Source organism: Durotheca rogersii, assembly GCF_024521655.1.
Source record: "Durotheca rogersii strain YMJ 92031201 chromosome Unknown GGS23scaffold_16, whole genome shotgun sequence".
NCBI classification, from domain to species: Eukaryota; Fungi; Ascomycota; class Sordariomycetes; order Xylariales; family Xylariaceae; genus Durotheca; species Durotheca rogersii.
The window spans coordinates 222,915-246,161 of NW_026251247.1; the positions used below are offsets into that span (position 1 = coordinate 222,915).

General features: G+C 57.3%; 8 protein-coding genes across 8 annotated transcripts; 4 read left to right on the forward strand and 4 right to left on the reverse strand.

Moving 5' to 3' along the window:
- Positions 1 to 3,003: 3,003 nt before the first annotated feature.
- On the reverse strand, positions 3,004 to 3,768 carry GGS23DRAFT_129566 (uncharacterized protein). Its single transcript, XM_051511153.1, has one exon. The coding sequence runs from the start codon at positions 3,664 to 3,666 to the stop codon at positions 3,103 to 3,105; it is 564 nt and encodes a 187-aa protein (XP_051370451.1). The 5' UTR covers positions 3,667 to 3,768; the 3' UTR covers positions 3,004 to 3,102.
- Positions 3,769 to 5,888: 2,120 nt separating this feature from the next.
- GGS23DRAFT_574708 (uncharacterized protein) lies at positions 5,889 to 6,729 on the reverse strand. The gene is made up of 2 exons (XM_051516755.1): positions 6,155 to 6,729; positions 5,889 to 6,081 (listed from the first exon to the last, which is right to left on the reverse strand). Exons 1-2 carry the CDS (start codon positions 6,302 to 6,304, stop codon positions 5,923 to 5,925), a joined length of 309 nt encoding a protein of 102 aa, XP_051370452.1. The 5' UTR covers positions 6,305 to 6,729; the 3' UTR covers positions 5,889 to 5,922.
- Positions 6,730 to 9,958: 3,229 nt separating this feature from the next.
- GGS23DRAFT_574720 (putative threonine synthase) lies at positions 9,959 to 12,781 on the forward strand. The gene is made up of 8 exons (XM_051516756.1): positions 9,959 to 10,335; positions 10,387 to 10,473; positions 10,531 to 10,747; positions 10,799 to 10,870; positions 10,968 to 11,008; positions 11,063 to 11,227; positions 11,286 to 11,480; positions 11,537 to 12,781. The coding sequence occupies exons 1-8, from the start codon at positions 10,261 to 10,263 to the stop codon at positions 12,305 to 12,307; spliced, it is 1,623 nt and encodes a 540-aa protein (XP_051370453.1). The 5' UTR covers positions 9,959 to 10,260; the 3' UTR covers positions 12,308 to 12,781.
- On the forward strand, positions 12,782 to 13,697 carry GGS23DRAFT_574729 (uncharacterized protein). The gene is made up of 2 exons (XM_051516757.1): positions 12,782 to 13,125; positions 13,312 to 13,697. Exon 2 carries the CDS (start codon positions 13,340 to 13,342, stop codon positions 13,655 to 13,657), a length of 318 nt encoding a protein of 105 aa, XP_051370454.1. The 5' UTR covers positions 12,782 to 13,125; positions 13,312 to 13,339; the 3' UTR covers positions 13,658 to 13,697.
- Positions 13,698 to 16,167: 2,470 nt separating this feature from the next.
- GGS23DRAFT_574734 (uncharacterized protein) lies at positions 16,168 to 16,770 on the forward strand. Its single transcript, XM_051516758.1, has one exon. The coding sequence runs from the start codon at positions 16,175 to 16,177 to the stop codon at positions 16,601 to 16,603; it is 429 nt and encodes a 142-aa protein (XP_051370455.1). The 5' UTR covers positions 16,168 to 16,174; the 3' UTR covers positions 16,604 to 16,770.
- A 108-nt stretch (positions 16,771 to 16,878) lies between these two features.
- GGS23DRAFT_598152 (uncharacterized protein) lies at positions 16,879 to 17,972 on the forward strand (the record flags this gene model as incomplete). The annotated part of the gene is made up of 5 exons (XM_051518731.1): positions 16,879 to 16,969; positions 17,055 to 17,086; positions 17,260 to 17,420; positions 17,492 to 17,797; positions 17,882 to 17,972. 5 exons carry the CDS (start codon positions 16,879 to 16,881, stop codon positions 17,970 to 17,972), a joined length of 681 nt encoding a protein of 226 aa, XP_051370456.1.
- Positions 17,973 to 18,015: 43 nt separating this feature from the next.
- Positions 18,016 to 20,745, reverse strand: GGS23DRAFT_574736 (FMN-dependent dehydrogenase-domain-containing protein). Its single transcript, XM_051516759.1, has 4 exons — positions 20,107 to 20,745; positions 18,701 to 20,011; positions 18,538 to 18,611; positions 18,016 to 18,458 (listed from the first exon to the last, which is right to left on the reverse strand). The coding sequence occupies exons 1-4, from the start codon at positions 20,141 to 20,143 to the stop codon at positions 18,366 to 18,368; spliced, it is 1,515 nt and encodes a 504-aa protein (XP_051370457.1). The 5' UTR covers positions 20,144 to 20,745; the 3' UTR covers positions 18,016 to 18,365.
- A 657-nt stretch (positions 20,746 to 21,402) lies between these two features.
- GGS23DRAFT_129741 (uncharacterized protein) lies at positions 21,403 to 22,430 on the reverse strand. Its single transcript, XM_051511154.1, has one exon. The coding sequence runs from the start codon at positions 22,339 to 22,341 to the stop codon at positions 21,658 to 21,660; it is 684 nt and encodes a 227-aa protein (XP_051370458.1). The 5' UTR covers positions 22,342 to 22,430; the 3' UTR covers positions 21,403 to 21,657.
- Positions 22,431 to 23,247: the final 817 nt, after the last annotated feature.

Below are 23,247 nucleotides of genomic sequence, written 5' to 3' on the forward strand. Positions count from 1 at the left end.
ATACGCCGTCATATGTCTAGGTAGTGTACCGTACTGGTGTATATGTATCGTAGCTGCGACGGCGTAGCCACCAGATTCTGTACGCCATTAATTTTGGACACTGCTCGATGGGGAACTCCACGTGTATTTAGGAAGAGTTGGGCCACAACAGAAACGAAAACTACTACCTCCACTTGTACATATATAGCGTCTCTTCTCTCTCTCTCTCTCTCTCTCTCTTCTTGTTTTCTCCTCTGCAACTCCAAAAGATCCTTGGGCCTTTCTTTTTTGATCGAAAACGTTTGACCATCCCCCTCTCGGTTGGATTATCCGAAAGGGGGGGGGGGGGGGGGGGTGACGAAGTAATAGAGAAAGAGACGGCTTGTGTCTCTCGGGTCTTGACTCCGTACTCTAGATCCCCTTTGCTCTGCCCGCCAGGCTCGAGACTCTATACGTAGATAGTGTGCCGGTGGTGGCGACTGGCAATCTCATGAAAAAGAACTACGCAGGGGCCTTGTGGTCTGTTGGGGACTTGTAGCGGGACGATTGATAACTGGCCTTAGGGATCTACCCAGCCTAAGCACTTGCAGAGCCGGGCCAGCCCTGATTAGCCCGGACTTGGCCCCGGAACGATTGTGTCCATTTATGTGGACTGGCGATTTGCGCCAACGGATGGCCGCGCAGAAGCGCACCTATACGCTTACCTTGGCTACCCCCGGAGCAGGTGTCTACACGCTACCTTAGGCAAACGTACTTGGTCTGCGTGGGTTGTGCGTGGCAGGTGGTCCATGGGGGAGGACTGAGGACGACAACATCCAAATGGTGTGTTAAATTATCCGCGCGTGGATCGTGGGTTTCCATCCCATCCACACATACCTCTGCCAGGGTGCAGCGCGCAAAGGCCCATCTCGATACAATTTGCCAATGGGTAGGAAACAACCCGAACCTCCCCCCCCCCTTTCTCCCCTGTTGACACCTCCGGCAGTTCGTACACGCTCCCAGTTCGCTACGTTAGTTTCAAGTGGCGAAACGATAGGCTGGTCTTGTCACACCGTGTTGAATCGCGCCCTCACGTCCGCGCAGGTAGAGATGTCCCATAGCGACACACGCAGCTTGTTGTAGTATATGCTGAGTCTCTGCATCTCGATGTGCAACAAGGAACCAAACCGCTACCCTGCGTAGCACGGAAATATGGGGAGAGACAGAAAGACAGGCAGAGAGAGGGGGGGCAGGGAGAGGAGCAAAGATTACTACTTATTAGCCTAGACGCAGAGCAGAGCATCACGCGCGGCTACGTTACCGTCGGGGTCTGCGAAGAGAAGCGGATGCGACCCTGCTGCCCGTGGGACTCACCTCGTGAACTTTAGCGAGACCCGTCTCAAGAGAGAGACAGAGTCAGTCACGTACGTATGAGCAGAGAGCGCGCGCGAATGGGTATGGTGTGGATGAACTCTGTGAAAGTGGACGAATGGGTGGAGGGACGTATTATACGAGGGGAGGAGGGTGGAGGGGCACCGGCAACCCTCCATCTCTCCCCACACACACACATACACAACGTGCATCATCAATACATCCTTACATAAGTTATGTAGGTATGCGTTGCATTCCCGTGCAAGCACGAGTTCTGCCAAGTTATACATCATGTTGGGTAGCGTATATTAGGTACTTGCCTCAGGTACCTGGGCCGGTAGGTACCTACCTGTATATACCCGGGATAGGGACCTCGGCCAGGTACCTGAGGTAATTCCCGTCCCAACAAGTACTAGGTAGTATACATAGGTACCTACCTCTACTAGAGGTCCTTCGGTTACCTAAAGGCACTACTGAAATGGGCATCTCTGGAGCCCTTTCGTGCGATCCCTTGGCTTGCCTGCGATCTTCCCGCCGCCACGTGAGGCATACATACACCAACCTTCCTACGTACCACCCCTTACTCATAGTTGAGTCGACTAGATGGGCGACTAAGCCCGATGCTACATGGCCGTGCTGCGCCGTCGTGTTGGTTGGCGAAGGTTGAAACGGCGTCGTGCACCAACGATTACCTACCATGTGCCATCGCACGTATGCGGGGTGCGTTCTCAGCGGGAAAGCTTCCGGACAGGCCTACCCAAGGCGATCGTGCGGTTCACAAGGCTGCTAGATACGACCGGAATCCCCCTCCACACACGCGCGCGCCCGCACCCTCACCCGCACACCAATAATGCCGCCGCCGCCTCACGGCATATACACGCCTCCCCACGGTCAAGATCGACGGAGGGACAAGAAGCTTCTTGCCTGCCTGCTCTGCAGACCTCGCGCGAGGGGAGGTGGGCAGGTAGGCGGGCGGCAGGGCAGGCAGCTAGCTACCTAGACAATTCGCGCAGGTGAGAATCTCGGTACGACAGGACGGGGGAGGGTCTCGGCTTCAGTGTCACATTGGGCAATGGGACGAAATCTTACCGTCCAGGCAAAGCAGAGCCTGATGCGATACGATGTGCAGCGGAGGTGACAGAATCTTACATGGTCCTGGCGAGGTGCAACGTGCTGCCTTTTGGTTTTATTTCCCCTTTTGAAGTACGATTTGCGGGCGTGCGAGAGGGCAACCGTCGAGGTTTCGCTGGGACCGGGCATCTAGGCTAGCTGCCCTTAACCGGGTGCCCAACCATCTGCCTCGCTGCGCCGACGCTGACCGGAGTGCCCGCCGGCAAGCCAGGCCGCCTCTCTCTCGACCCTCCAACACGGCATCTATCTACGCATGTCAGATTGTTGTTCTTGTCTTCGTCAATATGACTCATGGCACTGGGGCGTTGATGCTTCGACCATACAATTCCCTCCCTCTCTCTCAGCCACGCAGACGGTGCCGACCATGCGAAAGAGAGGGAGGGGGGAGAGAACACGTTACTTCTACGGGAATCAATCTCCGGGAGATCTTCTTCACCTTGAATAGGTGTTGCATACCTAGGTACCTATACGTGGGCAGGTAGCTCTCTCTGACATAACACACAATCCCAAGAGCCGCCGTGGTCGTCCCTATTCGTGGACAAGATGGCACCCTTCTGCACGCTGATCAGGTATTTGGGGTACAAGGCATGTCGCTATGCACCAGTACGCAGGTGGTGGGTGATTGGGGTACCCTTTTCCCTACTACTCTCTCGCGCATCGGCTCTTTTCAACCCTTCGCTCTTCTTCATACACGAGCGAGGCGGCGTTTGCATTCCCGAGACGAGACAGACATGCATGCGCATATTGCCTACGCACGAATACCGCCGGGTCTCGCCAAGGAATAAGCACGCGCGTCGGACGCCCAAGCAAGCAAGCAATATATAATATGGGAGGCCATCGTTCGCCATCACCGGCCGAGATGCGAGGCGTGGGTATCCAACGCCACACCTCCCCCCCAGTCCACTTCGGTGTGCCGCGTGGGCACTGCACTTCTGCGTGTTGGAGCACGAGATGCGGGAAGATAGCGAGGCAGAGGGAGAGAGGGAGAGAGAGAGAGAGACAAGAGAGGGGGGAGGGGGGTGAGAAGATAGCCGGATTACGACTGGACGAGAGCGTGTCTTGTCTCAGAGAAATCCCGCGCCCCATGTATGCGAGTCTTGGATGAGACCCTGCCAAGGGCATGGTGCCAAGGGCATTCAGAGCCGAGCGGCGAAGGGGCGCAGGCATGCAGCATACGTGCCTGATGCTCTCTCTCCTCATACTCATATATGTGTTATATACTACGTAGGATGTATGCGTGTGAGTACTACATGAGAGGGGAGATGTAGGTAGGTCGATGGAGGGATTAGGTAGGGATGCATTTCATAAGCCGTTCTTCTCCGCTTTGTACCGTCCGAATGCCTGCTTATGTTATGCATTGTACAAATCAAGCTCCCACTTTCACCTATCTACTAATAGGTACGTTTCCGAAAGTACCTCCATCCGACATACCTCCTATATTATGAGGTACCTAAGAAACCCTGTAGGAAGCACCAGGCAGGTCAGGTTAGGTGCCCATAGTTACCGTAGTTAGGTGCTTATACATAGCGCCGTAGGTATCTCATACGTACAAGTTAGACTCGATGCGATCTTGAACGATAGGTACCTACTAACATCCTCCACGTGGTTGGCGCTGAACGCTATTTTAATACCAGCCCTTATTCTTCTTCTGCTCCTCCGGCTACCACGATGCTCCTGCTAACAAGATAGTACTTTCTGTTGGCACGCACAATCTATCGACCCAAGACATCCTGGGCCAACCCATGCACACCTACACATTTGCATACACAGCTCCCTGCCTACACGCGAATGCAGGTATGTGAGCTCATGCCACGATACGAGGCTGCGTGTCTGTAATTTATTATTGCGGCGTCTGCGGCAGGAAGAGAGCGGCACGCGCACGCTGGTTCCCCCGGACGGCGCACCCGAACGTGGACCGGTCTAAAGCCTGCGCCGCCAGCTTCGCAACCGCCGGGGGGAGGTGAATATATTAGGTACCTCCTACCTACCTGATGTCGGTAGGGTAGGTCGGTACCTATTCCTGTACGGGCTTGGGTCAGTACCAGGTGCTGTCAGGTGAGAGAGGAGGGAGAGGGCGGCCCTTTGCAGGTCGGGTTAGGGCGATCGCGCTTCCCGCCCTGCTACTTTTTTTTTTCTCTCTCTCTCTCTGTCTCTCCTCCCTCTCCTCGTTCGCACGACCGACTCGCTCCCATCGACCAGTCTTCGCATTTCCACCCCCTCCAATAGCCGGGTCAGCGCGGGCACGGCACGCGGCATGCCACGTTCCTATTACACTCTAAGGGAAAATCCCTTCTACTAGCGCCTCTCCACTGCTATATCCCCGGTCTCCCCTCGTAGTAAGGCTAGCCAGACCAGAGCAGGGTTTCTCGGTGATTCTCGACATTTCGGGGGGGTGAGATCGGCGCCCTGGCAGGTCCTGGTTCGGTGGTTTCCCATACTTTTTTTTTAGGCCGAAGCCCTTATTCGGTAACGCCTCGATCTGATATTAAAAAGACACGGCAAGCCTCGCCAGCCTAGCCCCGGCGATGGTGGTTGGCGCGTGCCCCCCGGCCAGTCAGTTCATCTCTGCCCAGCGAATAAAGCCAGAGTCAGGCCAGACAGGTTCGCTGACCCTACGCGCGTCGCGCCATAGTCACGGTGCTTACCCGACCTCACCGAGAGGCCAGACGAATACCCACGAAACAGCACCAGCCGTTCCGCTCGGTCAAATATCCCAAGGGCGCCCGGGGTGCCACGCCCATTCCACGCTCACTCCACGCCCGCGCTGCCCAACACCCAATGCACCCCATCCGCACTAGTCCTACACCGGTAGCTTCTCGACCCCTTTTTTGGTGCTTACTGTACTCTCTACCTATAAGCGCGCTTAAGGATCGACTCCTAAGCACGGGATATACACAGTGTCTGCCGAGGAATACAGTAACCGCTCGCCTCCGCTCGCCAATGCACAGATGACAGCGTAGCGTAGCAGGTCATCGTGGTTACATGCGCACACGCGCTGGTCTGAAGAGAGAGAGAGAGAAAAGAAAGAAAAAAAAGAGAGATACGAATTCAGGTACCAGCATAAAACATCCATGAATCATGTCACCCGGGCGGCTTATGCGTGATCCGCCCGGACCGGGGGACGAGAATTGCACCTAATTGTCACTTACTACAATCATCCATGTCCATATAGGTGGCCATCCATCCATAGAGCTACTATGGATATGTGCCTACTAACGCTACTTACGCTAGATACACTAGGAGGAGGTACCTAACCTATGATGCGAATGTTAGGTGGTATTATCACTTGCCTGGACTCGACAGCAAAACCCAACCAACATGGATCTACCATGACGGGAATCCTCATGTATCTGCATAGGTACGTGACAGGTCTGCGTTTAGGTACCTAAGGTAGGCATACGCCAATGGGGCTGGAGGGATGTATTCTTTCTTAGCTTTGGTATCTAACGTGGTAACCACTTCTTATATCGGTACGTATATAGGGATGTATAGAGGTATGTATATGTGTGCATGTTGGGCGTCCGGAAATGGTGAGATGCTCAATATAATGCCTATACTATTTGCCCGACCTCGACTTATTGGAACCTGCCCGTACTCCACCCGCCCCTCTCCGCCCCCGACCTTTTTTTTTTTTTTTTTTGGAGAGGGGGTGGAAAAAGAAAAGAAGAGAAAAGCAAGAGAAAGAGGGAAAGACGAGGAGGTTTGGTTCGATTTTACCGGGGATCGATCTGTTTACTGATCGTGAGGAAAAGAAATTTGCGGGACGTTTCAAACTATCGACGGCGAGAAAAAGAAACAGGGGAGGGAAGAGAAGGGAGGCAGTGCACCTACACCTAGGGCGCATACCATGAACCTATGGATCGGATATATGTATGAGGTAGTTAGGTAGTATACGGATGCGTGCGTAGGTGGATGGGATGTAATATACCTACATACATGCATGTGTACAGCACAACCAACACACATGCCTGGTGGAACTGCATATACACATGTAGCTGAGCAAGGAAACCTGCCCGCTGCCGACGTTAGCAGGTTATTAGATTATAGTCTACGCACGCGCTTTGCTGCCCCGTGATGAGCTGGCCAGCTCGGGAGTTGAGAATGATGCCACCGCCGGGGGGGGACCGCCGAGGCCGGGCGTAGATGGGTGGGTAAAGGTAGGGTGTGCTTATAGTGTAGACAAACACAACACGGCGAGCCGATCTCTCGAGTCGCACTCTCGACATCGCGGATGTAAGGACGGGTAGAGGGAGGCAGGGAGGGAGGAGGGGGTGGATGGGGTGGGTAGGTAGGTAGATGGGGCGCGGCCATGGGACAGACAATTAATTGATCGTGTGGATGGGCGCGATCCGGGTAGGGATGCATGGGAAAGCCAGCGGCTCCCCGAGACATCTACCCCAATATACGAAGGACACCGGTGGCCTACTATACGGCATGCTCTGGCTGTCTGTCTGCCTGCCGGGTTGCTTTGCCTACCGGTCTGTGGAGGCATGTAGTACCTAGGCTATGTATGCACACACATAACATACCTATAACACACCAGACGTGCGCGCAGATAGCTACCTATATATCTATACTCATATATCCACACACACACACACACACACACACACACACATACTGCATCTACATACCTCCTACATTACACCTACATACATACGGCTGGGTCCACGTTACGTATGTGCGCATGGGGGAATGCCCGAATGGACAGAGCCGGTTGGACTATCACGCACGTGCTGGCCTGTCCTGCGTGTGGGGAGTTTCCAGCAAGTATGAATGCAGGTATGTATACACCGAACGACGTATAATAAATAAAATAAAAACCCCCAAATAAAGTAAAAATCGCCGACAGATCTTGTCCGTCTTGTCTTGGGTTCGGTGCCTACTGGTTCTATCTATCTACATCCCTTGGTCTCTATCTGGCCCTGCATATATGACAGGACCGGACCACACACACACACGCACGCACACATACACACACATACACACACATACACACACATACACACATACACATACATACACATACACATACACATACACATACACATACACATACACATACACATACACATACACATACACACGGTAGGTATACACCTGCGCTCGCGCTGGCATCGGCACCAGCACCGGCACACACCTACACGCACCCACCACGCAGACGTACGCGCGCGCGCGCGCAAGAGGAGGGCTTGGCTCTCTCTTTCTTGTTTCTCTCTCTCTCTCTCTCTCTGTATGTGTGTGCTGTGCGCTACCTATGTTTGGTGCGGGTTGCGCATATAGGCAAGGGCAGAATACGCGGCGCTCAGAATCCTTCGGCGGTCCCTGGACGTAATAATAGTCTGAACATATATCTGTAAGAGGTAGGGTGCGTTCGGTAGAGGCATATATCCGCCCGCCAGGTAAGCTCCCGCACCGCCACCGCCAGACGTAGTAATGGCCTCTAATATGTAAGCGCATATGTCTATATCTAACCTACCTTACCTACCTACCTACCTACCTACCTATGCGAGCGTAGTGCAGCCCGGTCCAGCACGCGAATAGCGACAGACCTTGGGGGCCGCATTCGATGCCTACCTACTGATCAACAGCCAGCTATACCGGGTGGGCAGCTCAACCCATGCCTGCATCAGAACACGCCTCTTGAGTTTACCCGAATCTAAGTGCTTATCGTACTGCCATGATGATGCACCACCCCCCGTCCGCCCTACAATTCGCCGCATGTCCTTGCCCATGTTCGACGGGCGGGATCACGTTAACCCTTGAACCCAATCCGGTCTGGGTCGCGGACATGTGCGCGCAAAGCGTGCGTGTGCTACCTACTCATACGTAAGAGTGCGTGTACGTATGTGGTGTGTGTGGATGTGGGAGCCGGCAGCAAAAATAGACACACGTTTCAACCTATTAGTAAAAAAGCCCAGATGGGAAAAGCGAAGACAGGCGAAGACGAGAGAACCAGGGGTTGGAAAGCGAAAAAAAACGGGGTGGGATGATGGGTAGATGGGTGAATTGGGGGCGAGGGCCCTCTAACTACCTACCTACCTAGACCTAACCTACCTGCCTACATGTCTACCTACATAGACGACAACAGGTATATACCCTACCTGCCTCCTAGCCTACTATACGATGCCATGCGGTGCCATGCCGTGTTCCTTTTCCCATGCTGCTGCTGTTGCTGCGGCTGCGGCTCGCGGATCCCGATAGAGGAACTTCCGTTCTCGTCCTTGTCCGGGTCATTCCTTTCGGACCAGCCAGCCCACACCCCATCATCGTCGTCGATCGCGACACGACCTGTCGCTCCTCCTGATCAAACCCACCCCTCCTCCTCCTTCCCGCCTCCGCCCAGCTGCGGAACCAGCTGACGATGATATTGCGTCTGGTCGGCCCCCCCGCGGATGCACGTGCAGGCAGCAGACCAGCTGGGGGGGGGGGGGGGTGGAGGTCTGCGCTACGGAGGAAAGCAGTAGGTAGCGAAGGTAGATGATGCGGGTGTGCGTGTGAGCCACGGCGGAACCGTAGATGATCGAAAGTTGAAACTGTTCCGGTCTACGATGGTCTCTGTCGTCCACTCTCCTAGCCTCTCTCGCTCGTAATCTCCCCCCCCCCCCTCTCTCTCTCGCTCCCTCTCGCTCACCCTCCGCCTGTCTAACTCGGCGACACGCCCTTCGGCTGGTAAGATAACGCCGAGGGAATCGTGGCGATCAGCGCGCCACTCCCGTCTCGAAGGGGGGTTCCACGCCCATTTTCCCCCTCGCGACGCCAACCTACATAGTTAGGCGCCTTCGCCCGTGCGCCAAGCAGGGAGAGGCGTCGTGCCACAGCGAGTAGGTATATGAGTACGCTCGAATCAACGCCTACGGCACCCTTATCCGCGTGCTCGGGTCCGCGAGCTCCCAGATGCAGCCAGGCCAGACGGAGAGGAGGCCGAGTCGCGCGGTCTGGATCCTCGCTTCCGTCCTCCCCCCTCCCCTCCCAGCCAACGACCCCCAAAACCATAAGCGCTTACCCATCTCCCTCCCTCCTCCCGTCGGGCGCGGAGGGGGCCTCAGTTAGTAGTAGTAACGTAGCCATCGTGTGAAAGCGTTCGTGGGTTCCGTATACCTACCTATCCTGTATTCTCGGTGCGGAGGCTTACGGCGGCGACCCGCGAGCTGAAGAGATCCTCCCTCTCCTCTCCCCCCTACGGCGCGACACATGCACGTACAGGTTTCACATGGGCGGATGGCTCCAGGCGCGCAACCCGGATCTGAAGAACCATGCCGCTTTAAGCCGGGGTCTGATTTGTCCCTCCGATAGGCGACGTAGAGCCCGGGATTTGTGAAGGGGAAAAAAAAAAGGAGAGCAGAGACGGAGCAGCGATGTAGCAGCGATAACTTCGACACATCAAACGGTCATTGCGGAGAGAATCATTTGCGCGAAACCTCCGCTCAGCGAATCTAGAGTAGGGATGATTTGGGGCTTTTTTCTTGGGTTTTCAGCGCTGAAATACTTTAGGCAGGTATCGAAAAACCGCCAGGATTTATTTGTCAACATGTTGAGGTTATGCACTTAGCGCTGAGTGTGTAGGAATGTGCCGGGTCCTGCGATGATAATTGGCCTGTTAACTACTTATACCGGCCGATCTATTTTTCCCGCCCCGGATTGCCTCTTAAATGTATCTAAAATTTATATCTCTCCTAGTGCAGAAGGACAGGCGGACAGAGAGAGAGAAGAGAGAGAGAGAGAGAGAGAGAGCAATTAATCGAGAAGAACATCTTCCAGAAAACCGTCAAAGACAGAAAGTGCCATCCGCATTCTACGATGGCGGACGATTCGGCGAGCCAGACTCATACCGAGTCTCAGAGATACCTTTCCACTCGGGGTGGTGATTACGGCGTAGGTCTCTCCGGATAAGCCTTACCTTCGCTCCTTGCTGATCCTTTCAAGCTCTCGTTCGAGACCATCGTCCTCAAGGGGCTCGCTGCCGATGGCGGCCTTTTCTTGCCCCACGAAGTCCCCGTTGCGGCAGACTGGGTACGTCCTGATTGCGCGGTGTAACCCGAAACCAGATGATTAATGATGCGATCATAGGCAAGTTGGAAAGACCTCTCCTACACGGAGCTGGCCCTCCGGATCTTTAGCCTGTACATATCGACCTCGGAGATCCCGTCAGATGATCTCAAGGCCATCATCGACCGGAGCTACTCGACATTCCGCGCCGAGGATGTCGCGCCGTTGATACGCCTGAAGGGGGACAATCTGTATCTCCTCGAGCTGTTCCACGGCCCGAGCTACTCCTTCAAAGACTGTACGCCGTCATGCGTGGCCGTCATGGTCGCTATGAGCTAACGTAGCTTAGGCGCTCTACAGTTCTTAGGAAACCTGTTCGAATACTTCCTCGTGCGGAAGAACCGCGGGAAACAGGGGAAAGGTAAGACTACGGAAGCCCCTGGGCGGTGACATATGTGACGATACATGCATCCCCACTTGGGTCAAGTCAGAGGTCGCAGTCACTGACGAGCTAGCAGACAGGCACCACCTGACGGTCGTGGGCGCGACGAGTGGCGATGTTAGTTATACACTTCAAACTCTGGGTCTAGTAACGTACTAACCGTCTCCGTAGACCGGTTCCGCGGCCATTTACGGCCTCAGGGGCAAGGCGGACGTGTCAGTAGTCATTTTGCACCCGAAGGATCGTGTCAGTCCCATCCAAGAGGCGCAGATGACGGCTTGCCTCGACGCAAATGTCTACAATCTCGCCGTGACGGGGACCTTTGATGATTGCCAGGTAGGCGGGAAAATAGGCCTGCGGGAGATGCGGGGCTACGGGCTAACAAACGCGATAGGACATTGTCAAGGCGTTGTTTGGTGATCCGGATACGAACGAAGCTCTGAAGCTCGGTGCTGTCAACTCGATCAACTTCTCGAGGATACTCGCCCAAATCGTCTATTACTTCTACTCGTACTTTTCCCTAGTGAAACAGTCACCCACCGTTAAGCTTGGCGACCCCGTGCGTTTTGTCGTACCGACCGGTAACTTCGTTAGTACCCTTCTCGCCCTGCTTATCTAGGACTCTTAACTGAGCTAGTGACATAGGGAGATATTCTGGCTGGCTACTTTGCGTATCGCATGGGTCTGCCGGTAGACAAGCTCGTGATTGCAACCAACGAGAACGACATCCTCGATCGATTCTGGAAGACGGGACGATACGAGAAGAAGCCCGCACAAGCTCAAGAGGCCGAAGGTGGCTTGGCCGTAGACGGGGCGAAGGCTCACGAGGGCGGCGTGCGAGAAACGCTCAGTCCGGCGATGGATATCCTCGTGTCCAGCAATTTCGAGCGGCTCCTGTGGTTCCTAGCGCACGCATTCGCAAGCACGGTCGGGTTAGACGAGGAATTCACCAGGAAGCAGGCGGGCCAGGAAGTTGGCGCCTGGTTCCGAGACCTGAAGACCAAGGGCGGCTTCGGCCCGGTGCAGCAGGACATCATGGACGACGCGCGGCGGTCGTTCGAGAGCGAAAAGGTCAGCGATGAACGGACCGTCGCGACCATCAGAGCCCTCTACCGCGACACCGGGTACGTCCTGGACCCGCACTCCGCCGTCGGCGTCACGGCGGCGCTCGGGTCCCTGGAGCGGACCGGGTCGAAGATCCCGCACATCTCCCTCTCGACCGCCCACCCGGCCAAGTTCGCGGGCGCCATCGAGCTCGCCCTCAAGGACGAGGAGAAGTTCCGGTTCGAGAGCGTGCTGCCGCAGGAGTTTGCCGAGCTCGAGAAGCGAGCCAAGCGCGTCGCCACCGTCAGCAACGACTGGAAGGCTGTCCGCGAGCTGATCAAGGCCCAAGTCGCGAAGGAGCGGGAAGCTTAGGCCGGCTGACGCTAGCCAGTATCGGACCGAAACAGCGGTTCTCTCAGCATCACGGTTTCTTCGCGAAGAGTAGAGTGCGCGAGGGGCGGCCGCGAGGGTGTTTCAGTGCCATGCTTTTTCTACCTAATTTTCTTTTTCTTCTACGCCGTGCCCTCTGCTCGGAGACGCTTCGGATCGGGGCCAGGACCATATCCCATAGAGCAACCTAATCCTGGAATGCCTATCCAAATCATCAAAGTTGCCAAGTGGTAAGCCTAGCTACGCAAGAGCGAGTGGCTGGCCGGGTACAAGTATAGTGGATGGGGGGGCATTCGGAATAGGGTCGGCGTCACATTAAATTCGGTTGTCAAAAAAGTCGCACAGACTGGTATATAGCAGACATACAGACACACGGATAGACGGACAAGACGAGACGTGATTTACGAAAAAAAGAACACGAAATTGCTGTGATACATACGGAAACCAGTAGTATCTAAGGGATGTGAGGATGAATTTCCTACTCTCTACGGTCAGCTAGTTCTAACTCGGCGGACCGGACCACGCCTCCAGTCCGCCACCCAGGCTTCGAGGTCCGAAGAGGGGGGCAGCCGCAGCTTCGGAAATAAGGTTATTTTTACCTATGTTAGGCATATCTATCACGGTACTACCTTTGACCTTGCTTCGTCAGATGTTACGGACGGCAACCCTCCTCTCCCCTCCCCTCCCCTCCCAACAGGTAGCCGGACGACGGCGGGGGCAAGACCAACGCGGTAAGAAAAGGTAGGTAAGCAGGCGAGTCGGGGCAGGCAACTAACCCCGTATGTATCGCCGTCGCCGCACTGCAGATAGGTGGTAAGCTGCCTGTGATGCCCGGGGGAGGAGGAGGGAGGGAGCGCAGGGGTCCCGCACGCGCATTCGCAGTGCCGAGGCCCGCGGCGGGCCAGGGGATGCGCGCGGGCGCATCCCGCGCGGCTTACTACTTCGCTCGTCTGAGGCAGGCAGGTAGGTAGGTAGGTAAGTAATACCTCGTAACGGCCCCCCCCGCGTAAGCGCATGGTAGCGAAGACCTGCCTGCGGATGCGACAGCATTGGGTATTGCACCTTTGGGGGATGTGGGCGCCTAGTGCAGGTGTCCTTTGCCTCGTGTTCGCAAGTTGTCTGGAAAGGGGGGAGGCTGCGCGGCGCGATAGGGGGGGTATAGTGGTAGTCAGGAGGAGCAGGAGCAGAACGCAACCCAACTCCGGCACTGCCAGCGCCCAGCCAGGCCAGGCCCGGCCGAGGTCAGCCTTCTTTGCACGGATTCGTCTCCTTTTTTTTTTCCCCCTTTCTCTAGGTATCTCTCTCTCCCGCGTTCGGGCATGCCTCTTTTAGGCAATGCGATCGGGCCGGGCCCAGCCTGGGACTTACCCCCCCCCCCCCCTTCCCCCCCTCCTCCTCCTCCCTACTACCGTAGGCGCCCAGCATACCTAGGTGGCCAGTCCGCCCCTTCTTGCCACGCGCACAGCAGAGAGAGAGAAGAGAGGGCGCGGGCGCGGACGAGACGAAACCGGGCGCGTGTGTGTGTATGTGTGTGGGCCGCGGCGGCGGGAGCGAGGGGATGGCGATCGAGAGGGCGGACGCGCGGGCGGGCGCGCGGACCGTGCCTGTTGCGCGCGCGCCTTTTTTTCGGTGCCTGGGCTAGGCGGGCGGGCGGGCGGGCAAGGTGTGCGTGCCGACGCCGGTCAGCAAGCAGGTAAGCAAGCCACTCTTCCCCCCTATCCCTCCCCCCCCGTGGAGGTCACCTACCCAGGTAAGCCGGCTGCGGTCAGCGGTGGCGCGCGGGTCGATTTCCGGAGAAGGCAATCCCCGCGTAAGCAGGAACGTCGGCTGGAGGGGACGCGGACTGAGAGAGAGAGAGAGAGAGAGAGAGAGAGAGAGAGAGAGAGCGACGTTCGCTAGGGCTTAGTATGTCGTACACCTGTTCCCCCCTTTCAGCTCGTTCGGCGGCCGGAAGGGCGCCATCCGGGAGTGGGTGGCCTCGTAGTTGTTGTTGTAGGTAGGTAGAGGTAGGTAGGTAATAGGGGTCTGCAATGGAGGAGTGGTATATTCGGAGGGCTGAGGGCTTTGAAGTAGGTACCTAAAGGACCTTGCATAAGGGATGGAGAGGTACTGCGGATGTAGGTACATGGAGGTATAAGGGTAGGTATACCTACCCGTTGATGGCGTCTATGTACCTACAGATGGAAGTGTTAGGTATGTAGAAGGTACCTACCTATCCACGAACCTACCCGCGAACCTATCTACGTATCCTACCTACGTAAGCTACCTACCTACGAGGTCGGTCCTCTACTCCCCTCTCCGCTTCCCTCCTCCTCCCCTACACCGTTACACCACCACTTAGGTACAGCCATGCGCATCTCAACGCCACGCCCGCCCTCGTCTGCCCTTGTCCCCGACAAAACATCGTCTGCCACCATCCCTTCGCTGGCGCCCAGCTTACTTATGTGTGTGCTTGTGTGCCAAGCCTTCGTCCTTCCCTCGTCTCTCCGAGGACACGCAAAGCGTTGGGCCGCGTCGTAGCACATCACGCATGGCGGCAGGCCGACGCGCAACTAGGAAACGGTGGTCTCGTCTTCTACGTGCGTACGTACGGACGTGTTTGCCCAAAGCGAAAAGAAAGAGAAGAAAGGGGGAGAGGAGAGGCAGCCATCAATGCCGTCGCCGTCGCTGGCATCCCTCTCTCTCCTCCCCCTATATCTTTTCTCGGTGGGGAAAAGGGGGGACACGGCCGAGTCCTCGACACCACGTTGCTGCTTTTTTGGTCTCATCCTCGAACCCTGACGTACGCAACGTGGCAATATCGTGACGTGCGTGCTTACATTGGACGCCTGCGAGGCGACCACCTCTACCGAAGTGTCTAGTGTTGTCTCGGACGCGGGTGCCAATCGCGCGCCCCCGTGTGCGTACATTCGGTACTTGAGGCAATATTCTTTACCTATCCGGAGGAAAAAGAGTAAGTTGAACCCACTCTCGACCGAGCTGGCTTTGTAACCTCATCCGCATTCCTTTCCCATACCTACCCCTTGTTCCTTTTTAGTTTTCTTCCCACACCCGCCTTCCGGTTTCCCGCCTCGCGGTCGTCGCTCGAGGGCCGAATCAAACACCTATAGCCTTACCCGATTCGGAACGGATCTCGAACAGGTAGCAGTTCGCGGCCCGGCCTTGTCCGCCTGCCTATCTGTTTCGGGACGGGAGAGAGAAGGAGAAAGAGAGAGAGAGGATGGGCCGCCAGGCGACACTAGCGCTGCGGACCCGGGTCCGGTCTGCGGTGACGAGACAAAAGAGAAGAAAGTCTCATAGCAGACGGCGTTTTCCGCGACACTCTGCGACATCCGCCCTGCAGCCGAGTCCGCTACCTTACTTAGGTTCTTTGCTGCTACGTCTGTACATGCATGGGCGTGAGCCTACGAGCGCACGGCATGGGTCCGCGAGTGAATAGACAGCTGGCTACTCATTACGGCTACTTGGTACAGGAAGGGAGGGAGGGGAGAGGATCTGCTACTAGCCGCTCCGCCGTAGCACGACGGACGTAGTTGTCGCATATGTGTAGCGGTACCGGTGTGTCTGGTTCGATTCAGAGAAAGGTAAGCAGGTGAGAGTGAGGGCAACGCATGCCTGCTGGCTGACTGGCATGCCGTCGTGGCCGGCGAGAATGCGAAATTCCGTCTGGACCGTCTGTGGCCCTCGCGGACACGATAGCTGCTGCTAATCACGGGTGTGATCCCGAGTAAATGATGTGTTTGTTGACGTCGCAATCGTGGCCGCTCCGTGTTAAACCTATCACCAACACCCCCATGTCCATCATTACCATACCTATCGTCATCATGGCAGCATAGAGGCCACTTAGTGATGTACTTACCTGCCCGCTTCCTTGCTAAGCAGGTCTCAGTACGGCATGTATGGTGCCTAACAATGGCGCCTGGAAAGAGCCCATCTCGGCAGAAGAGCCGTAACGCATGTGTGAGAAGCAAGCGATCTTGCGACAAGCGGGCGCCGGCATGCGGCACTTGCGTCAGGAGGCGACACCTATGTGTCTACAGCGGCGGCCAGCTCGAACTGCCGCCGTCGAGCAACTCCGCCGAGCATCTTCCGCTGGGCCTAGACCCCGTCGTCGATCCCTCCGCTTCCTGGCGAGAGAGCGCTGCGCCAGACCACGCCGGCATCTCCCTCTCCCTTAACGCCGACGGGGTTCTGCCGCTCGACACGCCGTCCGCCGTCGACGGCGCGTTCCAGTCTCTGTTGAATGCCGTGCCCGAGAGCGGGTTTGGCGACGTCTAGGGACTGTTCGATATGCCGACGGAGAAGGCGCCGTCGCGGCAAGACTACTCTAGGATGGTATTCGTGTGCGTAGGTCGTTGCTGTAGTAGATAGATATACACGTGCTCTTCCACTACCCGCCGGCGCTCACTGTACCGATTCCTACCTATCATAGGACAGCTACACGCCGTGGCAGCTCGCCGATCCGTCTACCAAGATCGCCTGCGCGATAGGCGCCTTCAAGAACCTGCATGTTCGGCGGCGACATATCACTCGGCTAGTAGGCTGGGGACGAGATGGCGCTGCTGGAACCCTGGAACGGCGACCTGAGGAAGATCAGGGATAATCTCGAAGAAAGTCCGCAGCAAGCCGCCCGAGCCTTGGGAGGTGAGTTCAGAAGAATGAGGAAGTGGAAAAGAGACTACCTACCCTGTAGAAGCATTTGAAATACCCCTAACTGCCCGTTGTGTAGCGCTAGATGTTCGCCGAGAGCGTCAGGAGGACGTATATCGTATAACCTGCTCCCTGGAGACCTTCATTGAAGTGCTGAGATGCTGGAGGATACCGAGTAAGGCCACACACGCCTCTGCGGCCCTTCTAATTCCGCAGAAGACGAGTTCTAAACTAACCTCCCGCGCATAGCTGAACTCGGTCACCGGCGATACATCCACCGATAGACGCTGTCGAAGCACTTACGGGACGCCACGAATCCCCTGGATTTCTCCCCGGTGTGGAAGGAGAAGCCTATCCGGGTCATATCCGCCTTCTGCTTTGACGAATTCTCCAAGACCGGGACGGGAGGCGGCGTAGACGGGTTCGCCTCGGTATATCTAACGCTGTAAGGCTACCAAATGCTTCGCACTTTTCAATGTACTGAAATTGATACGTACTTATCCTACAGAGCTTTAGGCGTGAACGAGATGGGGACGTTCTGTCGCGAAACAAGCGGCCCTCGACCAGCTCGGGCGGGATACGAGAGACCTCGAGCGGGCCGCGCTCTCTGTCTGCCATCTCCGTCTCGCAAGTTCCAGCCGAATTCTTAGCGATTCCAGAACTCCGCAGTCTACCGGGGCCCCCGCTCCGAGTCCGCATACAGGGCGAGGAACTCCGTAGCGCCAAGATCTGGTCAAGCAGGCCGGCCTCTTCCTTGCGACGACCAAGTTCGGCGGCACGCCCGTCGAGCACGTCGTCGCTGCGATGGGCCCGGCCCCAGGCGTGAGAGTCCCACCCGCCTTACCCCTTCGGCGGCGGCGCAACCCTGGGCCGACGCTGAACGTGGGAAAATAAATAAATCGGGAGAGTAAGACCCGCCGCTTCGTCCGCCGGCTCGCCGCGCGCCGCCGAGCCCGTCGAGGGCGGCCTGCGCGAGCACCACATGGTGAAGGGCTGACGGGGAGGGGGAGGGCGGCGGTCCCGTTTCGTGTTGGTTTCTCGTGCCGTCGATTCCGTGAGAGGGTCGCCTGCTCAGGTGTATAGCCGGCTCCTCACACGTCGGGTTTATGTCTGCAGTAGTAGTCCCAGCACAGTAAGCATAGCATATATATATGTATGTATGTATGTGTGTATAATTTCCCCTACATTAAGCGCAGTTGCCCCGTCTCTTGGTGTATATGTGTGTATATAGCTCATGCAGTTAGCCAGTCGGTCGGGTCTCTTCCCTACAGATATATGTATATCACTGGACGTCACCGTCACTGGCCGCTCGGTACATTCTCCCAACCTCCCCATACCTCCCCCTTTCGTCGAGATTGTCCCAGCCGAAATTTCGCTCGCGACACCGTGCTCATAGCTTCGACCGGACCCTGTCCCACAGCCCGGGCGCCTCCAGTCCCGCTTCTCCGTCGAATATGTTCCGCTCGACTTTCCGCGCGTTGACCTGCGGGAAACGGAAAAAAAAAAGTAAGCACTATGCGGGCCTGAAGGCGTTGAGGCAGAAGGGCGAAGGGGTTACTCACATGTCTGGGACTCAGCTCGCCCACGTTCCGCGCCCCTAAGAGCCGCATGCACGTCTCCGTCTCCGCCTTGAGGACTAGATGAAAAAAAAAAAGGTTAGCACGTTAGATGGGGGGGAAGGTGTGGCGGGGGAAACAAGACGGTAACGGAAATGCCCCGACGTACTCTCGAACGTTCTCTCGACGCCCTTCTGGCCGCCGGCGCCGAGCCCGAACAGGGCGGCGCGGCCGACACCGACGGCGCGGGCGCCGAGGCACAGGGCCTTGACGACGTCGGTGCCGCGCTTGATGCCGCCGTCGACCCAGACCTCGAGGCGGTCGAAGACGGCGGGGCAGTACTTGCGGACCTCGAGGAGGGTGTGCAGGGCGGGGGGCGCGGTGTCGAGGGCGCGGCCGCCGTGGTTGGAGAGGAGGACGGCGCGGACCTGGGGCGCGTAGCGGGCGGCGCGGTGGACGTCCTCGTGGGTCTGGAGGCCCTTGAGCACGACGGGCAGGTGGGTGTGGCGGGCGAGCCAGGCGAGCGTGGGCTCCCAGGTGAGGTCGGAGGCGGTGCCGAAGAAGAGCTGCTGGCCGACGCCGCCGCCGCCGGGGCGGGCGGGCTCGCCGGCGGTCTTGACGCCCGAGGCGACGGTCAGCGCGCCGCGGCCGAAGTTCTGCTTCTCGTCGAGCTCGCGCTTGCCCGGCACGGGCGCGTCCAGCGTCAGGCAGATGAACTTGAAGCGGTCCGCGAGCTTGTTGATGCGCGCGAGCATCGCCTCGCTCTTGGCCCGGTCGTTCTGCACGTACAGCTGCCACCCGAACACCTGCCCCGGCGCCGCGCCGGCCACGATCTGCTCCGGCGTCATCGACGCGTTGTTCGACACGATCTGCAGCGCGCCGAACCGCGCGCACGCCCGCGCGATCCCGGCCTCGCCGTCCGGGTGCCCGAGCCGCGCCATCGCCGCCGGCGCGACGAAGATGGGCAGCCCGACCGCGTGCCCGAGCAGCGTCGTCGACGGGTCGCACCGCGTGCAGTCGACGAAGACGCGCGGCCGCAGCAGGATGTCGCGGTACACGGCGTTGTTGTACGACTTGGAGAAGGTGTCGTCGCTCGCGGAGTAGTAGTAGGCCCAGGCCTTCTCGGGCATGCGCCGCGTGGCTAGGGCCTCGATCTCGTCGAGGTTGAGCAGGCTCTCGAGCGGCGGGTAGCTGTCCTCGTCCTCGCCGCCCTTCTTCTTGCCGTCGTCCTTCGTAGCCGGCTCGCCGGCCGCGGCGGCTACGGTCTGGGGGTCGATCTTGCCCAGCTTGGCCTCGGGCTTGAGGTTCTCCTCGAGGATGCCCGGCGGGTGTATCGGGTCGTACTCCTCGGTGGCGTCTCGGCCGGCGAGCTGCAGGATGATCCTCGAGCCGCCGGGGTGCGAAGGCAGGAACTCGGTCACGTCGTAGACGTTGCCGTACAGCACCACCCAGCAACTCTCGGGGGTGGTGTGTTTTACGACTGGGGAGAGAGAAATTGGATGTTAGCAGCTTGTCTGCGTGTGTCATATCGAGAGAGAAAGAAAGAGAGCAACAGTTGAGCTGTAGGCGTCTTACCTTCCTCGGCGCTGATGAGCTTGTCCGACATCTTCATAACATGCCGCGACCACCTGATAGCTACGGGGATCTCGCGAGACTTGCTGCTGTCCGGTAGGCAGCCCGCACACTACTCACTCGCCTGCCCTCTTTTGATTTTCCTTCCCACCTCCCGAGCGATAATGAGAACACTCTGTAGTTTTTCTTGCTTTCCCTGTTCCTCTTATTACTATTAATATGTTAGACCTCTTCTCTGCTCTTCTTCCTTCTTTTCTCGATAATTTTTTTCAGGCCCCAAAAATGCTTCCTCCCGGGGCGATGAGAAAGGCAGCCAACTCCGGGAATAGTTTCGCTCGTAGGTGCAGCTCCACGAAGCTCGCCGGGGCGAGTCGAGCTGCCAGGCGAAGTGGACGAGAGCGGGCGTGTTGTCCCCACGAATTGAGCCACGGCAGCTCTCGGCTGCACCTATCCCGCCTGCCTGCACCCGGGGCTCGATCGCTCGATCGGCAGCGTGAGGAAAACGAGGGCTCGAAGGCTGGCGAACTCGGGCCTGGGATTGTCAGCGCTTAGTGGGCATAGGCACACCATGTTAGCAGGTCGTAGTGGGTAGTAGTGTTTTCGTAGCGTCTTGGTTAGCGAGGGCCCAACCCCCCATAGCCCCCCACAGGCCCCCATAACACCCTCGTAACAAGCCTCCCGTAGCATCCCCATAGCGTCTCCATAGCGTGGCTCTGGAGGGCGCCCTCGTAGCTCCAGCGTTGGGCCATTGCGCCGCTACAAGGCCTATTACTACCCGACGTCTCCCATTGGCTGCGTGCTCCGGAGTCTGGAGAAGCCCAGGTAGGTGGAAAAAGGGGCAATAGTCGCCGACTTGCTCCCCGATCGCCATCCCAGGGGGCACCCTGCTGGATACTACCCTAGCTGCCTTGAGCGCACCCATATCCCATCCATACCGCCGGTTTTGCGTTCGTATTGGTGGAATTATTTGTGTCGTCTCAGTTTTATACTACCTACATACCTAACTCCTCACAACGCTCACCTCGACCTACTTTGACTCGTCACTGCTCGTCCTCTTCCTCTCGTCGCCGAAGCGGTGCGAAGGATACGAAGAGGCCGACCAAGGCGCACATGTATGTGGGTGGGCAAGGTATCCCGGCCCAGCTCGTTCCGGATTCTTTCTTATCTATGCTCGTAGTATACCATCCGTCCCCGCGTCATTCGAGTCGCCGATCCCTTACAACACTACACTCAGAACCCCATCATCTTCGTCCACAACTCCTTCTCCCTACGCAGGAGCTCTTGATCACTCGCCAGCTTCCTAGGAAAGCTGAGACTTCTTTCGGTGGTTGTCCGAGGAACGTGGCCGTTGTTGTCGTTTTTCGCGATGCCTCCTCGACCAGCTCCCGGGACGCCTATGATGCTCACCAGATCGTCACCGGGTTGTTGCGTTGCTAGGCTCGGGACAGGTTGCCGGCCGCGGGTTGCTCTAGATCCGCCGCTTGTCTTTGCCGACTCGCCCGATTGCACTTTGCCTCTCGTGTCTCGGGAAATCCTGCTACGAGTAAAGCCAACCTAAGGCATCGGCGCAGGAACCGGCGTCTGCCTAAGACATTTCGCTGGGGAGCTTGCTAGCGTAGTTGGCGCAGGCGGTGTTTCAAAATGCGAGAACCCAGTGTTAGTGATACCCCTATTCGCCTGCTTTCCTTTCTCCCCAAAAGGCGTCTCGGGAGCAAACGTGACAACGTCCGCCGGAATAGCTCGCGGGAGTACTTTCGGAGGTCGAGGCCCGCTAATCGGAATTGGGGCGGGCGGCTTACGAGGTCGTAGGCTTTGCTTCGTCTGGGGCATTGGTGAGCTCGTTGAGATAGGCGGACCGGGTGCTGAAGTAGCGGGCCCAAGTGCATGGCTGGTTGGTTCGCCATGTCCACTATGCTCCGAGTCTGAGCTGGCTGCCGACGTCGAGTTCCTATCTCCGCCTTCCTCGTCCATCTGATCGCCAGAGATTTCCTTCACCCTCTCACCCTCGATACCTCCACCGCTCGGCGTGCTGCTGGCGCTCCTTCTCTCACTGCACGCGTGTGCGAATCCCGAGATCATTTTGCTCGAGGTGCTGCTTGAGTCGTTGGCAAGCGGAGGGGTGGTTTGAGGCGATGGCGCACCTGGCGTTGATACGATACTACCCGACATCATCCACGTGGCGTTGGCGCCGAGGTGCGCATGATGAGACAGGTCATAAACGACCCGCGAATCGTCCATGTGGCGCTGTACAATCTTGTCCAGACGATGTCTCTGTCTGCGTATTTCCGCCTCGGCTCCCCTCTGCTTGGTAGATGACGACGAGCTAGCCGACGGCAAACCGTCGCTTGATTCCTTAGTTCTATGAAGAGTCTGGCTTTCGTCTGCCTCGGGGGCCTCCCTGTCCAATGATACCTCCTAGACATCATTGGGTCGGGCTCCCAGGTCTGTCGGCTTTTCCCTCTTCCGCCTCTTCTTTGCGTCTGGTCTCGCCGAAGCACCGTGCGCGTCCGAATCGCCTAGTTTGCGCTTCTTCTTATCCCTCTTCTTCTTCTTTGATCTTTCACGCGCTTTCTTTAATCTCTTTCCCATGTCGATTTTGCTATCGCTTGCCTCATCGTCAGCCAATACACCAGCGATGGGGTCGGTGCTATCTGCGCTTTGACGAGGCACTGGGGCATCGCTGCTGGCCCTCGGCCCCGCGGCAATTCCCCCATCCATGTTGTCGAGATCAGTAGGTATTAATTCTCCGCGGGTTGCGATGGCGCGTGCATCGATGCCGAGTCAGGACGCGTCTTGGGCCCGCTAAGATGTTTTCGACCACACACCCGATCTTTAGAGTAGCTTGCTCCCGGGTAGGTAGCTTGTCCGCTTGGATTTGGAGTCGTCCTCCTGACTTGGTGTAGGAGTCGTTCGGTCGTGTCTGGTAGGTATGCTTCGAGGTGAGCCTCTCGCTTTGGTTTCTGGGAAAGTAACGATATCTTCTCTACCTGAGTAGGCAAGTAGAAGGAATCTCCTCGTAGGATCGAGGTAAGGTGTCGAGGGACCAAAGAGGCCGCTGATGACGTCGTGTTAGATTTTGTCCGCCGGCACAAATTTTCACCAAGCACGCTCAGGGCTGCTAAGGTGGACCTACCTAGTAAGGTG